Genomic DNA, 24,867 nt, shown 5'->3' on the forward strand with positions numbered 1-24,867 from the left:
GGTAGGGTCAATCGAGTCGAAGGTAGCCCTAGCCTTGTCGTTGTTCGCATTACCGCAGTTGTATTGGAGGATGCCAGTCCCTATCATTGAGTACTAGGGATAGCATTATAATAAAGTCTGAAAGTTGATAGATAGACTTTACTAGTCATTTTAAGCCTTTACTTAATTTCATAGAGCTCTGGCTATTGTAGTTGAATATATACCTAGATCCTAGGTGCTAAAACCTACTGAGACTAAGGTATATATTCAACTACAATAGCCAGAGCTCTATAAATTTCATTAAAGGCATGAAATGACTAGTAAAGTCTATCTATCGACTTTTAGACTTTATTATAATGCTGTTGTTGAGATACAGGGTTATGAAATATCCCGATTTTGGTGAGATTTTGAGGTGGCTAACTCGCTGGTTTGGCTAGCTCACTGGTGGATTACGTTACTATGTAGGCTCCACTAACTGGCACAAATACAGCCTAGATATAGTTATAACCCTCTTCGTTGGAAATGCTTGAAAGATTTCAAGTAACGGCAACAGGGCCCGACACTAATCTTGACCTGAGTCTTGAAAGGGACCTTGACAAGCTCTGCATTTGCATCAAAGTTAACATCACTGTTAAGTCCAGTCGGTGGGGATGGAATGTGAATAGACTGCGATTCATATTCCTTGGGCCTGACTTCACAGAACCACAAACCGACGTGAATGGATGATTCCTGCCCTTTAAGATGTTTCTTCCGCTCAGAAGCTGATGTATGCCCTCACATCAATTACTATTATGTCCTCTTCTCAATAAAAACAGGCCAGGAGTGGGGAACAACTGTAAAGTAAGCCTTCCACTTCCACTCCTGCTTCTCGTCTACTTGTCGGATGTTGTAATCCTTGACCAGAGTCGACGTAATCTTTGCAAGCTCAATCTTTGCAACATTCTGTCCGGGACAAGAGCCGTAACCTGCTCCAAACTGCGTGATGTTGTTAGCATGTTCAGCCACCAAATGATGCCTCCAGAACATGAAACAGATCAATTGACTCACAGGAATCCAGTACTTCTCTTTCGCGGCGATGTCTCCTTCTAGCCATCGGTTTGGATTGAACTCGTCCGCATCTTCACCCCAAAGCTCTTTTGAGTAGTGAATCACCCATGGGTTGACAGAGACAATAGTGCCTTCGGGCAAGGTGCGATCGCCAATGGTCAAGCCTCCCTTGGGAGCTATTCGAGGAAGCCCCATTGGAACTGGGCCGAACATCCGCAGTGCCTCTTTCACACACGCTTGCACAAAGCTAACTCGGAGTTAGCAGGGGTGTTGTTCTCGATGAAACGGACTCAAGAAGATTACGGTAGTTGTTGGGCATCAGCGTAGGAAACCACTCGATCCTTGCATAGACCGTTCTTCACTGCTTCCTCGACTTCGGCCTGAGCACGTCTCCACGTATCGGGGTGACGAATCATGTGATAGATGAAAGACTGAATGCCACCAGCAACAGTATCTGATCCGGCGCCAACAGCAGCAAGGGCTTGTGTGCCGATCTCTCGAATCGTGAGCTTGTCGGGATGCCGTTCATTTTGCTTGAACCAATATTGGATCGCGTCGTAGCGAGCATTGGGGTTCTTTTCGCGATCTGTTAGAACAGCTTTCGTCAAGTCGAACAAGTGGCCCATTGGCATGATGGACAACCAAGTGACCAAGGGGTTAGCCAAGAGCGCAATGTTAATCCAACGAAAGTACCCGGCAACTGCAACGTAGGCATTGAGAGCCAGTGAGTTCCCAATAGCGTTGCCAATGTCTTTGCCTTGCTCAAGGAAACCGAACTGCTTCGAGAAGACAATCTCGCCGATAACGTCGAAGGTTGCGTATGAAATGAACTTGTTAAGGTCCATTGGCTTCTTGTCGGCTGCGTATATATCCAGCCAGTGGAGAAAAGACTCGAAAGTCCGGTCGATATGCTCCTCTGACCTCAGTATGCTAGAGACGGTGTACGCGGCGGCAATGTACTTGGACTTTTCAACCTTCTTCTTGGGATCCGTGGTGCTCATAGGGGATTGAAAACGGTAATCCGGCAAAGCGTGGATTTTGTACCAATTACCCTCAATGCTAGTTAGACATGGAAAATCGGATGGTTGCTTTGAGCAGTTACCTTACGTAGAGGGGCGAGAAGGGTCTTTTTGATAGCATCTGGATGACTGACGCTAACCTCATCGTAGGACATCCGAACAAAGTGGCCTACAAGACGTGTGAGCGAGTATACTCTATGTACACTTCCGTACGACATACCATGCCTCTCATGCAGTCGAATCAGTTCCAGATTCTGGTCACCCTTCAAGATTCGTTGCATGTGCCATAGCCGGGTGAACGATGCAGCAAAGGGCCCTGGGACGTCGCTGATCGCGGAGAAGTATCGGCGCCACACCAGCAGACTCAAGAGCCCAACGACTCCCAGAGCTGTAAGGGATGACCAGCTCACGTGGAAGGTGTCAAGAAACCCCATCGTTCCCGCACAATTGTTGAGACGCAAAAGTTTTAGATTGTACCAGGTAGCTGGCTTTGCACGGTGATCAAGCTATATATGAAGTAGGAGACAGGTGGGGCGCCCTCTGTTCCGGGTTTGGATCACCAATCAGTGCTAGGGGTTAGGGGTAGTGGGGCTTTAGTGTCAGTCCAAATGGATCCCTAACTAGTTAATTAGCCGTTACAATGTGCACTAACTTGTGGAGGCCCCACTGACTCGCGGGTTACGAACCTGCAACAGTGAGGCCGAAAGCCCGAAACCAATATTAGGACACATGCATAATGTAATCTGTTTACGCCTGAGTGCCTGACGAGGGAAGCAGAATGAGTCTCCCGGCTGCTCGGGCACCGAGTATCGCTACCTGGGCAATCTTTGAATCATTCGACAAATTTGGCAGCACAATCGATGTCTGGCCATAATCAGGAAGTACAGTGCCAGCACTGAAACTGATCCAATCAGCTGGGATACTCTATTCTCATTCTATTCTCATTCTGGAGACGCTAATACTGTACAATAATCACCTTGGACGTTCTTATCTGTCCAAGTAGCCAAGTCCGTGCTTGGGTGGTAATCTGCTCTGCGTGCTCGCGAGTGCGCGCTGCACATCCACGTTGGTCGTAACGGTAATCGCCTGGTGTCCAAAATTCCCGTCCCTTGATTTATCCTCGTCAAAGGAGTGTGACCTCGGGTTTCTAACCACACCCAAACGTCCTTGCCCTTTTGTCTGTTCGAAGAGCTCCTCTTCCGACTCGTTGCTCTCCAGTCCTCGCTCCAACCTTGTAATGTAGCCATTGGATGTGTTCTTCTTCGAGTCGCCTGGGTTTCCACGATCCATAGACGAGAGTTTGTGTGGTCTCTGGTAGGAAGGGTCATTGCTGTCTTCGGAACTGTTATTATTCCCTCGGACTTTGGTCCATAGCGCCTTCAGAGCGGGGAGATTGACAGCAACAATGGCGCATTGCACTTCGAATGCCGCGACGATGATCATCTTCCCCACATCTACTGAAGCGTCAGTCTTCATCGAAGTGACTGAGATCAATACGGGAAGGCGGAGAATCGCCACAGTGACGGAGACGAGACCGAAGCCAAGGACGGAGATGATGGTGACTTTTCGCCGAAGGGTCATTTGGAGAGCCCAGATTGTGGTGATCGGAAGGCATAGGATGTAAAAATCCATCGCGATATTCTAGAGATACTGTTAGCATGCACAAGATGTCCACGAGCCATCAATCTCAAGGGTCAGGAAAAGTTCGTCAAGACATACAAGAACAGGCGGAGTGATCATGATGGTGCGCGTGTCGATGCATGTAACTTCAGGATGCAATAAGGGGTTGAGGATCTTCTCGAACGGTATGCATTGTAGGACTGTCATGAGCCTGCATATTGTCAGCCATTCGCAACGCTCCAGAAAGGCAATAGAGGCGCAACTTACAAACTCGTGAGAAAGACAGCGGAGTCAAGTGCAAATCCAATGTATACAAAGATCCGGAACGAATGGTCGGGAGAAAGACGCAGGTAGAATAGAAGGAAAGTTGCCTTGATGACACAGTGCGCTCCATAGATGACAATTTCCTCGATAAACGCTGTCTGTATTTATAGTCAGAATATCGCTTCATTTCACTACGAGGTAGCGGAGGCTGCTCACCCGAAGAAGATCAAGGGACTGGAAACTACAATCCACATTTCCTGGCCTGTTGTAGACAGTCAGTATCCGCAGAGCCTTTGAAAGACAAATTTGGTGAGAACTTACTTGCCACAACCTAGATTAAGAAATAGCTGCAAAACGACTTGATGGACGATGCTGACAACCTGCTAAGGTAAGCATGGCATGAAGGATTCCTCGAATCAATTGTGACTGACCAAGACAACACATGACGCCGTGTCATCCCAACCCCATGACTTCACGACCAGCGCGCGAGAATAAAAACGAGCGATGGACGATAGTGTGCCGATTGCGAAGGTGATGTAGGCGACGACATATGCCAACTCGAACAGGTTGGTCGCCATAATGCGAAGGACAAATCACCCAATTAGTATAACAACAACAAAAAACACTGATAGACGATCCGGAAACTCTTTCGGCGGGAAGGATGCATTTCGGGTGGTCGGAATATATATATAATCCCTACTCATGACTCAAGTTTTGTGCTCTCGTCTAGCGCTTTGAAGAACCGTTGAGAAGGATATTAAGATCTACGTGTGAGAGTTCGAATACGATAAAGGCCCCCTGATTAGAACTGTCCTCGCGTACTAGCGTGTAACTCGTACGAACAGGCTGGCACCCCCCTGTTTCTTCTATCAACTCAACCTCCATTGTATGGCGCAGGCTGGGGGGGTGCCAGCCCGTTCGTGACCAGGGCCTGTAACTGCTGGAAGTCTGCGGGGCTGGCCCGGTACCCTAGGTGTCCCGAACTAAACCGTTCTCGGGTAGCGATCGAGCGAAGGAAAAACCAACCCGTTGAAATATGCAACTGACATAAAGATCAACGAGCTCCGATCCAAGTCGGCTAGAGGGCCGAAACCGCCACTAGGATACTACCCGGGCCGTGACGCCAACTCTGCATAGCCCCGGCTAGCTCAAAAGCCATTCCCGAGTCAGCACTTGCGCCTGAGAACGCGAGTCAAGGTAGACACCAAACCAGAGCCCAGTTTTCGGAGCTGCAATAATTAATGCATTTACATAACTTATTTAATCCATAACGTTACAAAAATCTGGCAGGATTAGGCCTAACTAGCAGTGTGCAACTGGGGTTTGCTCTTGGTTCTCCATTCCTGGCATTGGGACATTGGATTGTGGTGGAAGACCCATCCGAAAAGGGAGGTGGGCGTGCCAAAGCTGCACCACCAGTTCAGGGACAGTCTGAAATAATTTGACAGAATTATTTGGGTAACATTTTAACACCGTAACTAAGTAAGTTATGTATGTACGTATCTAAGTCATAACAATCTGTTATGGTACGAACGCAAGCAACTGTTTTCTTACTCCACCTGTTATGGTTCCAGCCTTCCAGGCCTGTTTTCCTGGAACCGTAGTGGCACTGTGGCTTGCCTTTTCACTCTGCTGCGCCGCACCAAGCACCACCAGGCAGTGAAGCAGCTTAACCATGAGCACAACCTCGTCGCAATGCCGTGGCTTCTCAATTTCTGTCTTTTCACCTGGACAGCAATCTTTCTCATGCATCGCTACGTCTACTCTTCGCGCACTACCCTAATGAATCTCGCCTTTGGCCATGCGTCCTTTGCGAATCAACGAGTACGGCGAGTTCAGCCTGACTAATGATCTGATCGACAACATTCCTCCTTATGCTATACTTTCACACACCTGGGGGGAGGATTATGGGAGGATTATGAAAAGGTCAACTTCAAGACTTGACGATAGGACCTAGGAAGACAAAATCTGGATACAAATAACTTCGCTTCTGTACACAGCAAGCGGCCCGCGATAATCTACAACATGTCTAGGTGGACACCTGCTGTATCGACAAATCGGACCATAATGAGCTTTCAGAAGCCATTAACTCTATGTTGCGCTGGTATCGCGATGCGGTAAAATGCTATGTATATCTCTCAGATGTTTCAACGAATGATCACGACGAGGTCAGCGCGTCCTTGCAGTCGTGGGAACCAGCACGTCGCAAAAGCCGATGGTTTACCCGCGGGTGGACACTTCAAGAGCTTCTTGCTCCGTCGTCGGTTGAATTTTTCTTTTCAAACGGCAAGCAACTCGACGACAAGAGGTCCCTAGAGAGACTGCTACACGAGATTACAGGGATCGCGGTTCCAGCTCTTCAACGCGCTCCTCTCGCTGAATTCAGCATACACGAGCGAATGTCATGGGCTAAATAGCGGCAGACTAAGCGCGAGGAGGACAAGGCCTATGCTTTGCTTGGCCTTTTTGGCATTCATATGCCGCTTATTTATGGTGAGGGGATAGAGAGTGCATTCGGCCGGCTTCATGAGGAATTTGATAAGAGAGTTCGTCCTATACAGCGTCGTGAGTATGTAGCTATGACTATCCTCTATCACTATACTATAAACGGATTACTGATTGAAAGCGGATATGCAGCCAGTCCAGTCGATCGCCTACCATATGCTGTCGAAGCGCCCTTTAACTCCTATTTGAAGCAACATAAGCCCATTTGCCTTCCCGATACCCGCGTCGATCTCCTTAGAAAGATAAATAGCTGGGTAGACGGACAAAGTGGGCAATGTATCTTCTGGCTGAGTGGATTAGCTGGCACGGGAAAGTCAACCATCGCTCGCACCTTTGCGGGAACACAATCTCAACGCGGTGGCTTAGTGGCCAGCTCCTTCTTCTCACGAGGTGGTGGGGATGTCGACCATGCAGGCAAGTTTGTTACAAGCCTTGCATGCCAGCTTGCAAACAGTATACCCACTCTTCACCAGCATGTTTGCGATGCTATCACGGGGTATAGCGACCTTACGGATCGATCGCTCCGTGAACAGTGGCATCAGCTTGTCTTGTGTCCACTTTCAAAGCTAGAAAGTACCGGCTACCAAGCATTGTACGTTCTTGTGGTTGATGCGCTTGATTAATGCGACGACGACGACGACATCCGGATTATCCTCCGTCTCTTGGCCGAGGTTCGATCGTTAGACAAGGTGCAGCTACGGGTATTTCTGACGAGCAGGCCCGAGATCCCAATTCGACATGGGTTCTATCAGATGCCGGATGAGGAATACCAAAGCTTTATGCTCCATAACATATCGCCGTCGACCGTTGACCACGATATCGCCATCTTCGTCGAAGACAATCTTAAGCTTATCCGACAGGAACGTTCTCTAGATGCTGGTTGGCCAGGCGAAGAGGCCCTCAGATATTTGGTCCAAGCTGCGAGCGGGCTATTCATTTGGGCCACAACCGCTTGCCGCTTTATCCGTGAAGGTAAACGACATGCTGCTCGAAGACTCGATACAATCCTTAAGAGCTGTGGCAGCGCTGGCACTGTTACAGCACCGGAAAAGCTAGGGTGGGTGTAAGAAACAAATGAAATAAAGAGGAGCCTGTAAATTACCGAATTAATGCAAGAAAGTAGTTTATTTCTTTCCATTATTTTCTTATCTAATTAGAAATCTCGTAGAAGCCCTTTGGCAGTTGGATTTCTCGCCCATAAACTTTCATGCCTTAGGCATCAACATACAGTGCGCTAAACAAATTGGGTTAGCGTTTTTTGCGAAATTTACATCGTATTCTTTGTTTCTTACATAAATTTGGGGGTTTCTTCGCAACAAATGTTTATTGCATGAAATTTACCCACCCTAGGAAAAGCACCTTGACGAGATCTACACCACTGTCCTTAAGAATTCTGTTTCCCCCGAATTCACAGATATAGAGAAAGAAGAGTCTTATCGTATACTAAGACAGGTACTCGGAAGCATCATTGTACTCTTCGCACCGCTTTCTGCAGACTCCCTGAGCAGACTACTGTATGTTCCCCTAATGAACATTAATCAGACGGTAGAGGATCTACACTTTATCCTGATCGTTCCGAAGGACAAAGCTCGACCCCTTCGTCTCTACCATCCTTCATTTCGGGACTTCCACTTGGACAACAATAGGTGCCTTGAACCAAGTCTCTGGGTAGAAAAGAAGCAAGCGCATTAGATGCTAGCCGAAGATTGTATACGGCTAATGTCAGCTTTGCTAAAGCAGGATATATGTAGCATAGGCGCACCCGGTATACTTGTAGCCGACGTTGATAGCAGCCTAGTACTAGAGTGCCTCCCGCCAGCGCTCCAGTATGCATGTTTCTACTGGATCCCGCATCTTCAGCAGAGCTCCACTCAGCTTCGAGATAACGACCAAGTACACCAGTTTCTACAGAAGCATTTACTTCACTGGCTTGAGTCTCTTAGCTGGATGGGGAAGATTTCTGAAGGGATCTGTGAGATAAATAGCGGTTTCGCTCAATCAGGTGATTAATGCAGCGACACAGTGGGAAAACACCGTTAGATTCCAAAAGAGCGTAGATAGATTGACCCTGATCCTGAAGAGCCGGATCCTACGAAAACAGGCTGTTCCTGCAGCTATTTTATATGGTTTACAATGGTGATCTTTTCCCTAAAAGGGGAAAGAATAGGGGTATAGAATCGAATGTGGAATGAAGCCGTGGGGAAACGCCAAGAAACATAGATATTCTGTGACAGGATCTATTATCGCTTCGCTAGGGTCGTTTGCTCCTGTTAGTTTACTTCCAAACGTGGCCAAAATCATCGCTAATATTTTGGATAGTCTATGTTGAATTGTTGATTGGTTTTGACGTGTCAATCAATCACGGAAGTCATAGGGTACCCGACATAGGGAGTGAGATGCTTATTTGTGTAAGAAGTAGGATACATGTTACATGGCAGAGTAGATGTCGCACGTGATGTGCTAAAATGGTTGGGAGTAAGGTGCTGTTGTTACAGCAGCGAAGTTGTTTGTATTGTGTGTGTTGTGTAAGTTGTGTGTTCTAGCTGAATGCCTGGTCCCCCGGCCCTACAGATATACGAGAGTCATGGCAAGATTATTAATGCAGTTTGTAGCCTTATGCTCCCATAGGCCATACACGATAGATGATATCCCGCGCCCCTGGTTCGTCAGCTGAAGCTTAGAGTACCTCATCCACACTGTGGACGCTAGATCCCTAATCTAGCGCCTACACTCTAAACGATAATGTCGTCTAAACGATAACTTGATACAGCTTCCAGTCTCCTTAAGCGGAGTTAAGCTTATTTATCCTCCGCCATTATGCCGAAAAATAATGATGCTATTGAATCTAGAATCCAGAGAGCCCTCCAATCAATCCCTCATAGCCAAATTCCCAATTTTAAGGAGTTGGAGCGTGAATTCGACGTGCCATACCAACGACTACTCGCTCGCTCAAAGGGCCGCAAGAGTCTATTCGAGCGGCCTAGTTGCACGCTGAAGCTTTCTACCACTCAAAATACTGCTCTAAAGGACTATCTCCGACGCCTCGATGACCTTGGAATCGCACCACGGATTACGCAAGTTATTTCGTGCGCAAATACCATCCTGAAGATCGATCACACGGCTAGCGGTCAGCTTGGCCCCTCACCGACGGTAGACACTCGCTGGGCATATGCATAGTTCAAACGAGGGCCAGAGGTCTATGCACGGAAAGCACGTGTGCTTGATCTTAATCGTAAAGCTGCTCATGATATCCAGGCTCTCGGGAGATGGTTTGAGCAGCTATACCATATTAAGATCCGATACGGAATCGCGACCGAGGACCTGTGGAATTTCGACGAGACTGGCTTCCGCGTCGGTGTAGGCAAAGACCAATGGATTATTTCGTTCTACCCGAGTAAAAAGCAGTATATTCCATCTCCAGAATGTCGAGATTCACTTACCGCTGTTGAAGCGGTAAGTGGTAATGGTAGTTACAGTAATCCGCGTCGACACTACATACTCTTTTTCATCTTCCTATTCAGGATATCAATTCTCTTGATCCCCTCCGGCCGGCTGCTCTTCAGGCCGCTCAGGCCGCTTTCCGGGGTATACGGTATCCGATTATCGACGAAAAATCTATGATCGGCCTTCGCCAGCTCTCCTATATTGACCGTCGTTGCCGCGAGATCTTTCCCGGCGTTGATAAGTCTTTCGGTGGTCTCTACATTCTCCTCTGTGGCGATTTCTTCCAGCTTCCTCCGGTCTTGGCAACTGCTCTTTATAACCAGAAGAGGCTTCCAAATCTAGATGAGCAGCATGGGCGTAATATCTACGACCAATTCGAGCGAACAATTAAGCTTGATGAAGTTGTTCGGCAGCAAGGCAATGACGTTGAGTCAATTTAGTTCCGCCAGGCTCTCGATCACCTGCGGATAGGCTCCGTAACTCGTGACGACTGGACACTGCTTAGTACACGAGTACAGGCCATGCTTCCATCTGAGGAGGTGGCATCTTTCCGGGATGCTCTCCGTATCTTCGGTAAGAAAGCGCCTGTCGCCGCGTTTAACTACTGTCGTTTGCGCGATCTTCGTTCTCCTGTTATGATATGTCGAGCAATTCACGAAGGAGGGGCAAAGGCAGAAAAGGTTCCGACTAATGAGGCAGGAAACCTCCATTCTGAGATTCCGATGGCATTGGGAACCCGTGTTATGTTGACAGAGAATCTCTGGACCGAACGAGGCCTGGTGAACGGTGCGATGGGAACAGTGCGTGATATTAGCTAGCAGGCTAGTGCTGATATCCATAAGGATCCTCCTTCCGTACTCCTCGTCCAATTCGATCGGTATGATGGACCGACGTTAGACATAGGCGGCTTTGCTTTAGTCCCAATCCTCCCATCACGCCGTGATTTCTATATCGGGAACACTTCCTACTCACGTTCACAGTTCCCGTTGACTATCGCATATGCCATCACAACGCATAAGTCGCAGGGAACGACTCTAGCACCGGCTGTGCTAGACATTTCGGAGCGGGAGTTCGCGCCTGGCCTGACCTACGTGGCAGTCTCCCGTGTAAAAAGCCTTAGAGGGATCATGTTTGAGGCTCCATTCGATTTGCAGGATTTGAACCCTCGCACGGAGAGCGAGACGATGAAGTCCCGGAAGCAGGATGCGCTTAGGAGGGAGAACCAGCATATCACGGGAGAGGTTTGTTTACATCATTTGAATTAATCGCGCGGTGTTGACATAGTGTAGGATATCCGACGGGCTGTCGGATTGCCATCCTCAATTCCGCTTCCTTCACAGGCGGCACAGTAGGGACGGAGCTCATAGCTTGGTGGCGTGGATGTGGAGGACTTCCGGAAGGCGGAGAGTGAATACTATAAACAAAGGTGGTTATGTGGCGCGAGATCAGGATCAAAACATCACTATACGACCAGACGATCAGACGATCAGATGAGAAAAGGATATCGTTTGAATTCCTAATTAGGAAGTATGCACTGGTCGTGAAGATGCTGTTTTTGAGCGATTCAGCTATTCCTCCCATGATTAAGAATACATACTTGATTAAAAATCCTACGGGAGGGTGATTCTTATTCTAGGAAGGCAGAGATCACGTGCTAGCTACGCTCGTGATGATTTGGGGCAGAAAGGTTGCCTTTATGCACCACTGGCCTATTTTAGGTATCATCAGTAAAGTGGAGGGAAACCCCATCACTAGAGGCAAAAGACCTAGAATTTAGGTGCGGATAGCGCGATTTGTGTAGACATAGGGGCTATCAGGTAAGATGAAAGCGGGTAGTAGGTAGATCCTGTTCAAACACCTAAAAAGAGCACAGATTTTCCTATGACACGATTATCCAATAAAAGATTTGCCCATTCGTCAATTTTGCTTTCCGGCTCGTGTTATTCCAATCTAGCCGTGTCTCGACCGGCTAAGCCTTGCCAATCGCGCTGCGGCCTCAGCAGGGCACATAACAGCTACACGCATCCGTTACGAGAAACTGTTCGTTAGGGCTTACCAAACGACTGGAAGCTTTTCGATTCCCACATCCCTATCCAGCGGCGTATACGGGAGCTCCTCCATAGGAACTGCCACTCGCAGATTCGGTAGTCTTTGGAAGAGAGTGGCTTCATGGCGTCATGAGTAACTACCCACATAAGAGTTCTCGCAAGGGTACTTACAGAACACAATCTCGAGCTCCGCCCGAGCAAGCCACTCCGCAATACAGCGATGTGGTCCGTATCCGAAGCCTAATGCTTCCTCATCCCAGCGTTTCCGATACATGTTGAACGTATCCGGGTCTGGGAAGACCTCCTCGTCGCGACTACCAGATTGGTTCGAGGCGATTATCCCTTCACCAGCTTTGATTTGCTTGCCGCCGAGTTCAAGGTCGACTTTCGCCACACGCCGCATGGCGAGGCCTGACCCGGTATGGTAGCGGCAGAGTTCCTCGACGAACGTCGGCGCGAGCGATGGATGTGCTTTAAGGTCGGCTAGCTGGTCGGGATGTTGAAGGAGCGTGACAACGCCCTAGAGTGACCGGTAAGTGCTTGCAGGCTGCATGCAATGCAATTCAGAGAGTAGGTCTTACAAGATTAATCATGTTGACCAGAGTGGCGTTACCAGCAACAAGCAGGAGAAATGCGATTTGAACGGCGTCCATCCGATCGATATAACCCGGTTTGATCTATACGAGTATGAGCAGAGGGTCCACAAGTCGCCAACAAAAGTTCGCAGTACCTGTTTGGTAACGAGGCTGCTGATTATATCGTCCTTCGGATCCTCCATTCGCTTATCCACCAGCTTGCCAAGATACACAAGCAGGGAGTCATTGGCAAGCTGTGCCTCCGACGCCGTAGAGCTGCCGTTTGTGCGGATTGCATTCTGATTTGTAAGATATGGGAGATCTTCGAAAGGCACGCCAAGAGCAGTATAAATGATCTAGTTAAATCAGTGGGCGACGAGCGTGCTTGGAAAACGAGACCCACGTATGACGGCACGGGCAAGGCAAAATGCTCCACTAGGTCTACTGGCTGCTCACATCCCTTTGCAATCATTGCTTCCAAAAGCTCATCAACCGTCTTTTGGATGTAGGGACGCAGACTGTTGACATGTGTCCGAGTAAAGAGAGCTTCCACCATCCCCCTGTCATGTCACGGCTGCCGTCAGCGGAACGTTCCGTATAATAAACGTCTAGCGATCGCTTACCTCTGTCTGCCGTGGTCTGGCGGGTCCATATCCACAAATGTCGGCTTATTCTTCGCTGCAGCCTTCCCACCAGGGCTCATCTCCGGAAATCCGGATGTGGTGCGAATCTATCAACTTCTATAAGCCATCCTGGATTGGGTTGAGCCTGCTATACTGTTGGAGATTTACCTTGGAGAGTCTATCATCGGTAGCAACCTGGCAAACATCTTTGTGCTTCACGACTAACCACGTCTGGCTGCCATCCCACAGCTTGACCCTGGAAACAGGGTCCGTAGCCCTCAATTTGGCGTACTCACAAGGCGGCTTGAGACCTGAGGCGCGCTTGAACGGGAAAGAAGGGATTTTCGGCATCATGTTGTGCTCGTTGCAAATTTCCGTCGACTTGCTGTTTTAATATTTAGGTTTGTTCAGAGAAGGAAATGAACCAGCATAGGAACCTCTACAGAGTTGTAGTCCTTGGATATTCCCCTTATATATATGATTGGCTAGCCTCATATACCCAAAACAATATAAAAAAATGGCCTGACACTTACGTACAATTCCATAGCTCTAAGTAGCATCTCCGGAGTGTCAAGCCAGGTGTAACCTGGTGATGCATTACAGTATAATGTGTAAGCAGGCTCTCCTGATATGCACGGATTAGGTTAGCGCACTAAGCAGCGTAGCTCTTGAGTAGCTGGAGAGCTTCACAATGACAGCGGAAGCTTCTTTTCTCTTTTCCTGTTCTTTGGAGATTAGTTCTAGCTTACAATTAATGAATGTCACGGCACGGTAGCTGGATGCACACAACATACGCGTAACTAAAGGTATTCCAGATTGAGTTAAAGAGTAGAGGTATCTGTACCAGAGGAATCTCAATGAGGTTCCATTTTGGCGCTAGGATTGATTAGGCCTAGACTCTCAGCCTATGCCAAGTTGCCAACCTTGGGCCATGCCCATTGTGAGATAAATAGCGGTTTCGCTCAATCAGGTGATTAATGCAGCGACACAGTGGGAAAACACCGTTAGATTCCAAAAGAGCGTAGATAGATTGAACTTGATCCTGAAGAGCCGGATCCTACGAAAACAGGCTGTTCCTGCAGCTATTTTATATGGTTTACAATGGTGATCTATTCCCTTAAAAAGGGAAAAATAGGGGTATAGAATCGAATGTGGAATGAAGCCGTGGAGAAACGCCAAGAAACACAGATATTCTGTGACACCCATAACATACAATATCTTTCGCCTTTACGACGAATGATATGGAGCTTGCCTTGGGAACCAAGCCCAGCATGTGACTCGTCGCTAAAACGTACCCTCCGCCAGTGATCTGCTGAGCGAACCTCCCCTGATGCAAGAAACTCAGTAGTAAGCGTGCAACAGAGAGCCAGAAACAGCAAATCTTCCCTTTTGGCTTCACCGGAATGTGGAAGTGAGCCATATTCCGAATTATCCCCCATGTCAAGTCGCGGGGGACACTGGTCTGACTGAGATTAGAGATGTGCGCACCTTCGCGTCGCTTGCCCGTTGTTTGCTTATCGTTTGTTGGTCATTGTGTAGATTTCATTTCCGACCGGAATCGGCACGGTATCAGAAAATGTCGAATTACATTATTGAAACGCCACGAGGTTGGTTTGCCGGATCCTAATAAATGACTTGATGTCTGGCTCCGCCGTGGAGAATCTGATATACAACGCAAGTCATTCCGGCCCAGCGACTTTTTCACGCGTCAAAGTGTTGTTATGGAACAGCAAAGCCCTTCACATCTATGTATTTGCAGCTTCTCAACATCTCTCATACAATTCTGATTCACTGCCACCCCTGTCGATTCCTTTTCGTGGATTAGCATTCAAAGTGCAGCCATGCTCGGGAGCCTTGCTTCGGTGAATCTTTCCATATTTGGTGTACTCGCAACGCTGTTCACATTCCTTGGGTCCAGTAATGCTCAGTATATCCAGAACTGGCAATGGCTAACTACTGCTGGCGAGTTGAAGCCCCACTGGTACCCTTCTCCTGGGGTGGAGCCTTTTCGAACAGACCACATTCCACAGACAGGTATGGGGGATACCTGATCCCGACCGCGACAGCACAGCTCGCTAGTTAGCCGTTCAATCTGTTTCCACAGACTTTGCGATGCTTGGAAGAGTGCGAAGGGTCCCACTCGTTATAAGAATCAAACCCATCGTAAGAAGGTCGTGTCCCTGGCTCCGATGCATTGTATTTGTTTTATTTCTGGCCCCTAGTAATGTTGACTTCCGAGTACATGTAGGAGTAGGAGATAACTTCTTTTCTCCCACGATAACTCAATTCGGTGGCATCGATCGCTGACGAATGCATCCGGATGCTTCGTCGCCCTGCTCGGTCCAACTACGCTATAATGACATACCACAGATCACCAAATCCGGTAACGAGCCTCCGAATAGTCTTTACGACTACCGTGAGTAGTCCCCCGCTATATTGACCATGTTCTGCTGCCGTTGTGCCATAGGAGTCTGGGCAGGATTGTGAGGCGGATATCTCTCCGGCGAGGGATACAGGAGCATGTCGAGCTTCACCTGAGCTTGATGCTCGCCCTATGACGGCGGAAACCCTAGTCAGTTACGACCAACATAGACGACATCAGGGAAGACTTACTCCTCGTCTCGAGAGCTACTCCATTTGCGAACGCTCGAGTGACACCGAAATGGTAGGCATTTACTTACCAATGAATCTTAGTACCGCTGGCAAGGTGATGTCGGAACACGCAGTTAAGGAGGGCGCATGTCATGTTGAGGTTCTCTTCGGCGCAGCTCGCATGAAGATGGACTGAAATATCATCTTGGATCATCTGCTGTCGGACATTTGGTACGAATGATATCGTCTTCTTTGGAATCGAGGTCGGTGCGTCTTATTAACCACCTAGCTTGCTTCAAGGATGCCAATGGCGCCGGCGCGGTATTTCTCGTCGGCACTGTTCATACTACCATGGGATGGCACTGTATCGTGTCCTGGGCGTTCTAGATGGCTGGATTGATCTTTTGTTATAATACTCTTGTGTGATACGCTGTCATTTTTCAATGTCATATCACCCGAAATTATGAATGCAAGTCCAGATGTATACAAGAAACTTCATGTGTACGCGAATAATGATAAGCCATAATACATACATACATCAAGCTCACTGTGCCTTCTCTTCATTACGCCACGTCAGCGCCGAGCACTGCGCACATGTCACAACGTTCACAACAAAGCAAGGAGATAGGTAAGAGCACCACCTAGAACAGCGGCGAAGCCCACGTCGGTGACGGTCTGAGGTACAGCCGCGCCCGTGAACGTCGGGGGCTTGCTAGGAGCCGGCTTGGAGTACGTTGCGGGGTGAGAGCTGGTACCGTTCTGACTGGCGGTTCCCGAAGCGCTGCCGGACGGTTTCTGAGTAACCGTCGCGGTGGCGGTGGCGGTCGCGGTGCTCGTTTTCGGCGGCGCGCTGACGCCGAGAGAGGCGGCGCAGGACGAGGCGTCAATTCCCTGAAAGCGGAATTAGAATCGGCATTCAACATGCTTCTATATCGGAACTTACGCTCGGGCAGCAGTATGGGCTGACGAGACAGAAGGAATCCGATGGACATGCCCACTCGCTACTGCAGCAGGTGTGGCCTTCGCTTGGATTGTAGCAGAGTCGGGGAGCTGAGGATGTCTTCTCACGGCCTGGATAGCGTTAATGGACTGTATTCTGCCGAACGAATGGGTGACATACAAGCCTCGTAGCCTTCACCAAACGCCTCGACACAACTGGCTCCTGGAGAAGAGATGGTTCCCGGTACGAATTGCCCCGACTGACGACGAGCAAGATCGTTGGAAACGATCCGAATATTCTCCTCTGCGACGACACTCCCTACGTACCCACTCACCAGGGCAACCGCAGTGAAAATAACGGAACGCATCACGCAAGGTTGAACTTTGGCGGACGAGAGAATGATAAGGATAAGTAAGGAAGTGCTAACGACAGGATAATCAGCAACGAGCGACTTCGCATACGTTGTATGCAGGTGACGAAACGAGCGGCAACACTGGGGAGAATCCAGCAGGGAAACGATGGGTTTTCAAGGAAGATGGGATCAGCGATATTGATTTAGGAGAGAAATGGCAGGACATAAATAAATTAACTTGACGACGGAAAACCCTACCGAATGAGCCGCTATATTACTCTCTTGGCTTAGGAGCCATGAAGACATGGATTGGCATGGCAATTGGCAACACACTTGCCAGACGGGAAATGAAGAATGTACGAGAAGCGTATCGGCTATCGCAGGACTGTAGAAAAGGCTCGGTGGCTATTACCAGGTCCCTCCTCTAGATAAAAAGAAATATGGCGGGCGGGTGATGAACTGAGGCATCGAGTCTTGAGTGGCTTACGTGCAGATTATCGCGAACCATTGAACAACAGTGGCAAGTATATTGCCCGTATTCCGTACTCCCATCGCTAATGTGAAAACGATGAAGCAGAAGGATGGAAGATAGTTATGAAGGGGTCTGGTCAGTTTCAGGTAGCTATCCAGGCACACGACCAATAGTAGAGCGGGCGATATAGACCCCGGTAGCGCCCACACTACCGAGACTCAATCCAATGCCAGGAACAGGGAAATTAGGAATAGAAATTGGAGATTGGAATTCGTCCTGGGAGCATTCGGATTCGACCGTGATCTTGGTCCTTGGTGTTGGCTTCCCTCCCAGCATCTGATCCGGCGTCTTGGTTGGCCGGCCAATTTATTAGCGAGTGATGAAGCGGTTGACTGCCACGCCTGCTCTCAGTGGTCGACGGGATGTGGTGCATACGGGCCACCCCTTATGAAGTCATGAATCTTATTTGCGCGTTATGAGCCCTGTGACGGCTCGATGGTCGACTAGACGGCCTGTGCAATGTTCGCCGTGGAGAAGGCAGGAAATCTACACAGGACTAGAAATTGGCACACGACCAAGATTGTTCTCATTTCCCCGCGGTCTTGGAAGGCAGACTTTGTCTCCCGGCGCTGCGGTGAACCGCGGCCGGGATTGGGCAATGAAAAATTGTTTAAGATCCCAGGAGATCTGCCCGGGTCCTAGACCGATCAAAGGCATTGTTTCCTTGGCCAATGGCCGGCAGGCGGAAGGCATGAGACTCCGTTTTGATTGACCGACTGAAATGAGTACTCGAACTTTACGTCTTTGGCTATCGAGCGATTGGAATCAAGACTAGCGGCGGCACAGTCAAAACGACCCTAAGACTATAAGACCGTGCAGCGTCTTATACAACTGTGCCAGAGTTGAGAAGCCGATTCTGCGACCGCCCACAACACCCAAGTAATGATATTATTACTTCATGGTCTTGGGTGACGATACTCTGAGCCGAATTCGGATCATCAACCTCTTACCTTAGGATTCGACAGTTGTGTGGCAGACTTGCCGAGTCGAGCAATGTAACGACGAAGTAACAATAATGTTTGACTTGAGATAGCAGAATACGGTAACAAATATACTCCCAAAAAGGACGCTCCAATCCAGCAATGCAAGATACTAGATGTCAAAACCAAAGCGCAAGTATGCTTCAGGATTATCGATTCTCCCGCTCTAGATGTCACCTCAGGTCAAAAGGATATCAAACGAAGCCACGTTCAGCGAACGACTGCCCGCACGCTCTGACGCGATGGAGTGTGAAACATGTCCGAACCAGATCCTCATAAACGCCGATTACAACTACGTAGTGAAGACGGGAGGGTGGAGTAAGAAAGTCGAATTCCGCCCCAGGCTTGGCGGCCCTGCAAGTGCTCGTGTTTTTGTTAGCTGTCCATTCAGTAATGGCCCGCAATGAGTTTCCGCTCCCCAGATCGGAGCACTACTGTCGCGTGACTACTACCACAGCAACGATGACGGCGATCGCGATAAGGATGAGAACTATAGTCGTCAGCATGCGCAAGGTAGAAAAAAGGGCTTAGGGGGACGCACTGCAGATGAGAAGGCACCACCACTTCTTCCTTCTCGCGCCCCGCGCTTTGATAATACCGGTGTCGAGCTCCGTATTGCCTTTCACAATGTTCTCATGCACCTCCTCGCCCTTCTGTTCGATCTGGACCACCATTTCGTCCTGCTGCATGACGACGGCGTCCAGGTCTTGGAACAGCTGCGCCAACTCGATCATCTGGCGCTCGATCTTCTGGATCTCCGCGTGCCGCTGCTGAACCGCCCCGAGGGTTCGCTGGGCTTGTCCACGACGGTCGGATTGCATGAGCTGTGATTCGCCTTCGTCAGCATCACTTCGTAATTGTAGCCATCGAGCGTTCAGAGATACTAACCGCCTGACTGAAGATCGGCCCGCTTGGTTCCTCCACGACGGCTTGGATTTCCTCTTCGGTGGCTTCCGGCCGCACAATCTTGTATTGCCGTGCCGTCTGCTGTTGCAGCTCCTTTCGCATGTCCCGCTCCTGCGTCTGATACTTGTTGATCATCGCCTTTAGTCTCCGGTCCGCTCTTCCCACCTGTGGTGCGTTCCTTGTGGATCCGGATTCTGGGTTCGACTTGATCCGCTTCATCCGGTCGACCAGACCTCGATATGCGGTCATGATGTCTTGTGCTTTGATATCGACGGACTGGCCGCCTTGACGGAGGTCGGTATTCGTGTCGTTGAGGCGGCGTTGATGGAGCCGGTTCAGTTCCTGTAGGTCTTCTTCAAGGGACTCGATGGTGCGGTCGATGTCCTGCACGTCGTTGAGGAGGGAATTCCCTCCCATTCCGCCTTGGGGAGCGCCGAATGATGCCTGGGGAGGTCGGTTGAAAGATCCCATTTCGACGTCTCGAGCTAAGGACGTCAGTCGAGTTGGTGAGAAGTGTTGGCCAGTCTTACATCCATAGCCTGAATTTCCTTCATTTGGACGCTGATCGTACGGGTTTTGTTGGTCGAAGGAATCAATCTGGCCGTAGCCTCCTTGATTATATCCTCCGTATCGTGGCATGATCGCGGTATTGGTCGAAGGAGAGCAATGTGAAGAACAGTATATGCTCTAGAATATCAACAGTAAAATGTACAAATGATTTGAAAGTCCACCGCCGGTGAACGATATCCAGCGGCCTGAAACGCGGAGACGGCTCGAACGTTTCGCACTCCTTGACGCGCTCAACCTGAAATGGAGTCACTACCCCTGCGCAATGCTGAAATCGAGCAAGTCACCAACGATAAATACTCGGGAAAACAAAGAGCGGGCAATGGCGACGCTCCAAAGAAAAACTCCGGGTATATAGATGAAATAGAAATGAAACGATGTGGTGGAAGATGCACAGCCGGAACGATGGAGGAGCTGAAAAAGGGACACGAGCTGCCGAGATCAGCACTTGGGGTTGCTAACTAGCTTTGGGGCTGGGCCGCGTCGGGGCCCGGGGCTGATGGATCGACTCTCCTATGGCCTAATGCAGCCTTGAAGACGGTAGCATTGCTCGGCGCTGTAATAATGTAACGATCTGTATGGCGTATGCAGTAATATGTAATGCTGAGTATTCCATAGAACGCCTTAAAATCATAAGATACGCCACGTTGTTGGAGTGCTTACAAGAGACGCACTTTGATACGCCAAAGACACTGTTCATGCAGTAAATTAATTAGGATTCCAACAGCGACCAACAGAGGAACCTGGGTAGAATCTGTATTGTCATATACATAATTGCCGTTTAGGGCCTTTGGACGCATTATAATAGTCGTCCTGGGCAGTCGATATGCCAATCCAAGGTCTGGTGCGCTCTTACGCCACCCTTCTTCTTCGATGCTGCGTCGCAGTCTCAGAGTCTATATAAAACATTCAATGAAAAATGGAGCCCAACGCTTCTCTCGGACCACACCTACTTCCCCCATCGAGCGCTCTCGTCCCCGCCTACCCATTCATGCTCGACATACCCCAAGCGGCGCTTCACCTCTTTGACCGTTTCACTGTCCCCCGTGTTCTTCCCGATATTATCACTGATCTTAATCGCCGGGTTGCCCGAGGCCGAAGATATCTTGATGACAATGTTCATGGGAGTGGACTTGTGCCCGGTGGTCGTGCTCACGAAGTCGTCTGCACGTTGATGTTAGTTACTTGACGTTGCTTTGGGTATACCAGTCATACTCGTGAAGAATGTCCCGACTCCAAAGCTTGGCTGGAAGCCGCTGGCCTCGGCTGCGGCCTTGTATTTAAGGCACAGATCCGTGGTTAGAGAGTCAGAAAAGACAATGCTTTTCTGATCGGTAATCCCTTCCTGATCATAGAATTTTCGCATCGACTGAATGAACTCCAATGGATCTCCCGAGTCTTGCCGGACGCCGGTATACGCCTGAGCGAATGTCTTCTCGGTACCGGCCGTGCTCTGCTCAATCCGCTCGTATAGACCGTGCAGTTCCGATGCTTGCGCATCGGTCATACTCCCACGGCGTTGCGGCAGACCGGCCAGACGATGGTCAAACATATCGGCTGGCCGGATTTTCTTCCGAAACGCTTTGAGAAATGCAGGTGTGCCAAAGGTGTCCGTCAGCATGACCGCGAGAACCTGAAGAGATTAGCTCGGGACGATTGAAGGACGTTGTTTTGGGCTCTCACCCCTTCACCGAATGTATTGATCCAACAACGCAGACCGATTTCGTTGGCATTCTCATAGTCGTTCGTCGCCGCCGCGATTCCCATGAACCATTCGTGGGCCACGGTGCCGACCGGCTGCAGTCCCATCGACATGGCGAAGTGGACGTTGCTGGTCCCGGTCAATTGGCCTGGCCAGCCGTTATTTTCGCCATCGTTCTTCGCCTCGATCATGCCCTGTAGGACCAACTTCTGCGCGTGATAGTTCCGCCGCCGCCTGCTTCCGAATTCCGAGAATCGGCACCCGGCTTTTAACAGCTGCGTGCCCTTCTCTTTGGCTTTCTCGACTTGGCCATCATAGTTCCAGTCGCGGTCGCGGAACTTGAAGTATGCCTCGCTGACCAGTGCGAGGAGTGGGATTTCGTAGAGGATGGTTTCGATCCAGCGCCCCGAGATTTTTAACTCGATGCCACCGAGCTCTTCATCGCCCTCGGAACTCTCCGCGTGAAATTTCAGTGACACTTGCTCGCTGGGTTTGAACTGGAACTGTTCCAGATATGCCAGATAGGCTTGGTTGAGGTACGGGCACGTCGCACCCAGGAACTGGAACTCGTCTGGCGTGAGACGGATGTTCGCCAGACCTTCAAAGCTGACGTGAGAATCTGTGAGCAACATGATACGCGAATCAACTTACGATCGATCTGCTTCTGTAACCATTGGACGGCGGTGCGGCTCAATTTCATATTCGGGGTTCTATTGGTCAGGTGGTACGTCGCCTCTGATTACAAGGTTAGAGCATAGCAATACTGCACTTCATATGACTGTTGCGTACCTATATCCGGAAAGTACCTCAGGATGCATGCTGGACAAGGTAAGTTCAAGAACCGAAATGGTGGAGTTCCCACGCACCTTGCATCGTGAGCTTATAGAGATCCCTACAGATGATGAGTTTGATATGAAATCCATGCGACAAACATTACTCACGTATCCAAAATGGAGAACACCCCTTCCGGGACATCCTGTTGGTTTTGCCCTGCCATGCCACGGATATCGGGGTGACGTAGTAGAGCTGGTTAGAAGTCGATGGATTGGGGAGAAACTTGCAACTCCAAGATCGATATCGGATGCGATGTCAGCAACATTTTCACTTCCAGAATCAAGCCGGCTCCATGACCGGCGATCAGTTGCAATGGTTACAGAAATTCTAAGTGACCCGGAGTGGATTAATGGTGATAGGTACGTACAGTCAGAACTCAGAAGCTGTCACCCTGGTGGGATTTGCGTATCATCTGACAAGGATATTGTGTATTGTGCAGTAGTCCCCCTCAGTCTGATGGTGTAAGTAACATAATAAACATGTCATCAATTGAGGAATAACAGCCACTTTTAAGGCGACTGCTATCTTTAGGTGTGGTTAGAGCTCCACCCTAGTCTAACATTGAGGAATTCTTCAACAAATGCGTCTGGCTATGCTACACAATTACCGTTTTGACGTTGCTTTCAGCACCTGTCCCATCGGAGTTGCCCGAATCCCTTGCGAGGTACATTCCACGTCATTCATAGCGGGAGCGAAATACCCGATATCGGGTATTTTGCTATGGAGCCTTCAAAATTCGAATGATTTGTACATCTATGAGGAGCAAAACTCCCGATATCGGGTATTTTGTGATGGAGTCTTAGAAAGTCGTATATCTAGTGAGGAGCGAAATACACGATATCGGGTGTTTCGCGATTGTTCGACAACCCCTTTAGTTGTACTGGGACTTCGGGAGCTAAGTACCTGATATCGCGGGTTTGGAGATAGCACCTGCGAATATCCATTTATTTCAAAACATGCATGCAGAACGAAATATCCAATATCGGGTATTTCGCGACAGAGCCTCCAACAATCCCATTGTTTGCATCGGTAGCAAAAATACCCGATATCGGGAATTTCGCGATAGAGCCTTAAAAAATCCAATTCCATGCTGACGGAGTCATGATACCCAGTCTAATTACGCCAGGCCTGAGAAACCCGCTATGATGTCGCTTTTCCACCACCATTTGCCCTCGTCACAGTTCCTTCACCTAAGCCCCGCCAGTCTCCGATCCTGCGTCTCGGTCAGGGCTCGGCTGCCCGACAAGAAGGCAACCACGCCCACCACGCTCACAGCCGGCAGCACCTGGAAGAGGTTCCAGCTGGTATAGTACAAGAAGAAGACGCCCTCCAGCGCGACCACGGAGCCGAAGAACAGCACGTGGGCCACCGGCGCCTGGGAAAACGCCTTCGGGGCATGGTCCACGTTCGCTCCCAGCATCGCCCAGCCCACCAGCAATGCCGGCAACGCAGCTAGCGTCGCCAGGGTGAAGACCAACGAGATGATCTTTGGGGGACTTTGCGGGTCGGAACGGAAGATGTGGTGGATCTCAGGAAGCTTTCCATATCGAACTGGCTTCTCGGGGATCGAAATGGGGGCCGCCAGGTCGCGGGAAATGTCGACCGTGAAGGCAGGGACATTGTATGGAGTGGACGATCCGAACGAGCCGATGATTATGGAGGCTTGAAGGGAATCCGAGGATGTGAGGAACTGGATGGGAAGGTCTTTATGTGTCTAATAAAGTCGGTCAGCAAGGGCTAGGCCGCGCATGTATGGAGTCCTTACAATTTCCACCTTGCCTTTCCCTGAATCACTGATGCTGAACGGGAAACTCTCCTCCAAGCGTGTGTCCTGATCATGGAGCACCAAAAACGCCTGATGTGGCCTTCGCCCCGTTTTCCCTTCTTTGGCCGTCAGGACTATCTTGAGCGTCTCTCCCGTCCCAAACGACAGCGGATTCACCACGGTGGAGCCTGGGACGATGCTGTCATGACCGTTAAACACCAAACCGACAGCCCCACCCATTGACCACGACTTACCTTTCTTTCGATCGCGCGGCATTGCCCGCACCCTTCCCTTGTACGATCACGGAGGCATCGGAGAAGCTCCAGGACGATGCGGCAGATGTCAGGAAGGCATTGCCCAGGGTCAGCCAGAGGGTAGATGTGCTAAAGAACCTCATCGCTACGACGAGCGTGTGAGAGCACTGGAGAATGTGGTGGCAGGTTTGATAGAGATATCAAGCTCATGTAGTAGCTGGTAGGTTGTCTGTCCATCTGTTTGTAGACTGGAGTGAGGACACGAAATCCATACAGGGGTCGCGTCATGGGCAGGGACTCAAGTTAGTGCCTTAATGCC

At 49.6% G+C, this 24,867-nt stretch overlaps 10 protein-coding genes across 10 annotated transcripts; 3 read left to right on the forward strand and 7 right to left on the reverse strand.

Moving 5' to 3' along the window:
• Positions 1 to 368: 368 nt before the first annotated feature.
• Positions 369 to 2,519, reverse strand: P152DRAFT_460491 (cytochrome P450). The gene is made up of 5 exons (XM_033679922.1): positions 2,266 to 2,519; positions 2,129 to 2,214; positions 1,330 to 2,078; positions 1,027 to 1,273; positions 369 to 954 (listed from the first exon to the last, which is right to left on the reverse strand). The coding sequence occupies exons 1-5, from the start codon at positions 2,477 to 2,479 to the stop codon at positions 769 to 771; spliced, it is 1,482 nt and encodes a 493-aa protein (XP_033532006.1). The 5' UTR covers positions 2,480 to 2,519; the 3' UTR covers positions 369 to 768.
• A 370-nt stretch (positions 2,520 to 2,889) lies between these two features.
• On the reverse strand, positions 2,890 to 4,926 carry P152DRAFT_460492 (uncharacterized protein). The gene is made up of 6 exons (XM_033679923.1): positions 4,361 to 4,926; positions 4,251 to 4,309; positions 4,146 to 4,191; positions 3,933 to 4,087; positions 3,765 to 3,876; positions 2,890 to 3,686 (listed from the first exon to the last, which is right to left on the reverse strand). The coding sequence occupies exons 1-6, from the start codon at positions 4,505 to 4,507 to the stop codon at positions 3,033 to 3,035; spliced, it is 1,173 nt and encodes a 390-aa protein (XP_033532007.1). The 5' UTR covers positions 4,508 to 4,926; the 3' UTR covers positions 2,890 to 3,032.
• A 647-nt stretch (positions 4,927 to 5,573) lies between these two features.
• Positions 5,574 to 6,471, forward strand: P152DRAFT_491311 (uncharacterized protein). Its single transcript, XM_033682164.1, has one exon. The coding sequence runs from the start codon at positions 6,023 to 6,025 to the stop codon at positions 6,344 to 6,346; it is 324 nt and encodes a 107-aa protein (XP_033532008.1). The 5' UTR covers positions 5,574 to 6,022; the 3' UTR covers positions 6,347 to 6,471.
• A 37-nt stretch (positions 6,472 to 6,508) lies between these two features.
• P152DRAFT_451130 (uncharacterized protein) lies at positions 6,509 to 7,501 on the forward strand (the record flags this gene model as incomplete). Its single annotated transcript, XM_033678208.1, has 2 exons — positions 6,509 to 7,026; positions 7,153 to 7,501. 2 exons carry the CDS (start codon positions 6,509 to 6,511, stop codon positions 7,499 to 7,501), a joined length of 867 nt encoding a protein of 288 aa, XP_033532009.1.
• Positions 7,502 to 7,857: 356 nt separating this feature from the next.
• Positions 7,858 to 8,157, forward strand: P152DRAFT_460494 (uncharacterized protein). The gene has a single exon (XM_033679924.1). It carries the CDS (start codon positions 7,962 to 7,964, stop codon positions 8,124 to 8,126), a length of 165 nt encoding a protein of 54 aa, XP_033532010.1. The 5' UTR covers positions 7,858 to 7,961; the 3' UTR covers positions 8,127 to 8,157.
• Positions 8,158 to 11,566: 3,409 nt separating this feature from the next.
• Positions 11,567 to 13,478, reverse strand: P152DRAFT_491362 (cytochrome P450; the record flags this gene model as incomplete). Its single annotated transcript, XM_033682165.1, has 7 exons — positions 11,567 to 12,043; positions 12,098 to 12,446; positions 12,508 to 12,603; positions 12,657 to 12,857; positions 12,905 to 13,061; positions 13,125 to 13,231; positions 13,293 to 13,478. 7 exons carry the CDS (start codon positions 13,476 to 13,478, stop codon positions 11,931 to 11,933), a joined length of 1,209 nt encoding a protein of 402 aa, XP_033532011.1. The 3' UTR covers positions 11,567 to 11,930.
• Positions 13,479 to 16,174: 2,696 nt separating this feature from the next.
• P152DRAFT_515926 (uncharacterized protein) lies at positions 16,175 to 17,314 on the reverse strand (the record flags this gene model as incomplete). Its single annotated transcript, XM_033682921.1, has 4 exons — positions 16,175 to 16,607; positions 16,660 to 16,787; positions 16,837 to 17,149; positions 17,267 to 17,314. The coding sequence occupies 4 exons, from the start codon at positions 17,312 to 17,314 to the stop codon at positions 16,323 to 16,325; spliced, it is 774 nt and encodes a 257-aa protein (XP_033532012.1). The 3' UTR covers positions 16,175 to 16,322.
• Positions 17,315 to 19,016: 1,702 nt separating this feature from the next.
• Positions 19,017 to 20,286, reverse strand: P152DRAFT_96771 (t-SNARE). Its single transcript, XM_033683391.1, has 4 exons — positions 20,285 to 20,286; positions 19,957 to 20,231; positions 19,409 to 19,905; positions 19,017 to 19,344 (listed from the first exon to the last, which is right to left on the reverse strand). Exons 2-4 carry the CDS (start codon positions 20,063 to 20,065, stop codon positions 19,048 to 19,050), a joined length of 903 nt encoding a protein of 300 aa, XP_033532013.1. The 5' UTR covers positions 20,066 to 20,231; positions 20,285 to 20,286; the 3' UTR covers positions 19,017 to 19,047.
• A 309-nt stretch (positions 20,287 to 20,595) lies between these two features.
• Positions 20,596 to 23,105, reverse strand: P152DRAFT_420927 (nicotinate phosphoribosyltransferase). The gene is made up of 7 exons (XM_033677157.1): positions 22,637 to 23,105; positions 22,562 to 22,587; positions 22,485 to 22,514; positions 22,347 to 22,430; positions 21,677 to 22,293; positions 21,209 to 21,626; positions 20,596 to 21,157 (listed from the first exon to the last, which is right to left on the reverse strand). The coding sequence occupies exons 1-7, from the start codon at positions 22,690 to 22,692 to the stop codon at positions 20,943 to 20,945; spliced, it is 1,446 nt and encodes a 481-aa protein (XP_033532014.1). The 5' UTR covers positions 22,693 to 23,105; the 3' UTR covers positions 20,596 to 20,942.
• A 470-nt stretch (positions 23,106 to 23,575) lies between these two features.
• On the reverse strand, positions 23,576 to 24,792 carry P152DRAFT_96940 (uncharacterized protein). The gene is made up of 3 exons (XM_033683392.1): positions 24,549 to 24,792; positions 24,295 to 24,493; positions 23,576 to 24,243 (listed from the first exon to the last, which is right to left on the reverse strand). The coding sequence occupies exons 1-3, from the start codon at positions 24,689 to 24,691 to the stop codon at positions 23,716 to 23,718; spliced, it is 870 nt and encodes a 289-aa protein (XP_033532015.1). The 5' UTR covers positions 24,692 to 24,792; the 3' UTR covers positions 23,576 to 23,715.
• Positions 24,793 to 24,867: the final 75 nt, after the last annotated feature.

The sequence above is a fragment of the Eremomyces bilateralis genome, assembly GCF_010015585.1.
Source record: "Eremomyces bilateralis CBS 781.70 unplaced genomic scaffold P152scaffold_18, whole genome shotgun sequence".
In the NCBI taxonomy this organism is placed as follows: Eukaryota; Fungi; Ascomycota; class Dothideomycetes; order Eremomycetales; family Eremomycetaceae; genus Eremomyces; species Eremomyces bilateralis.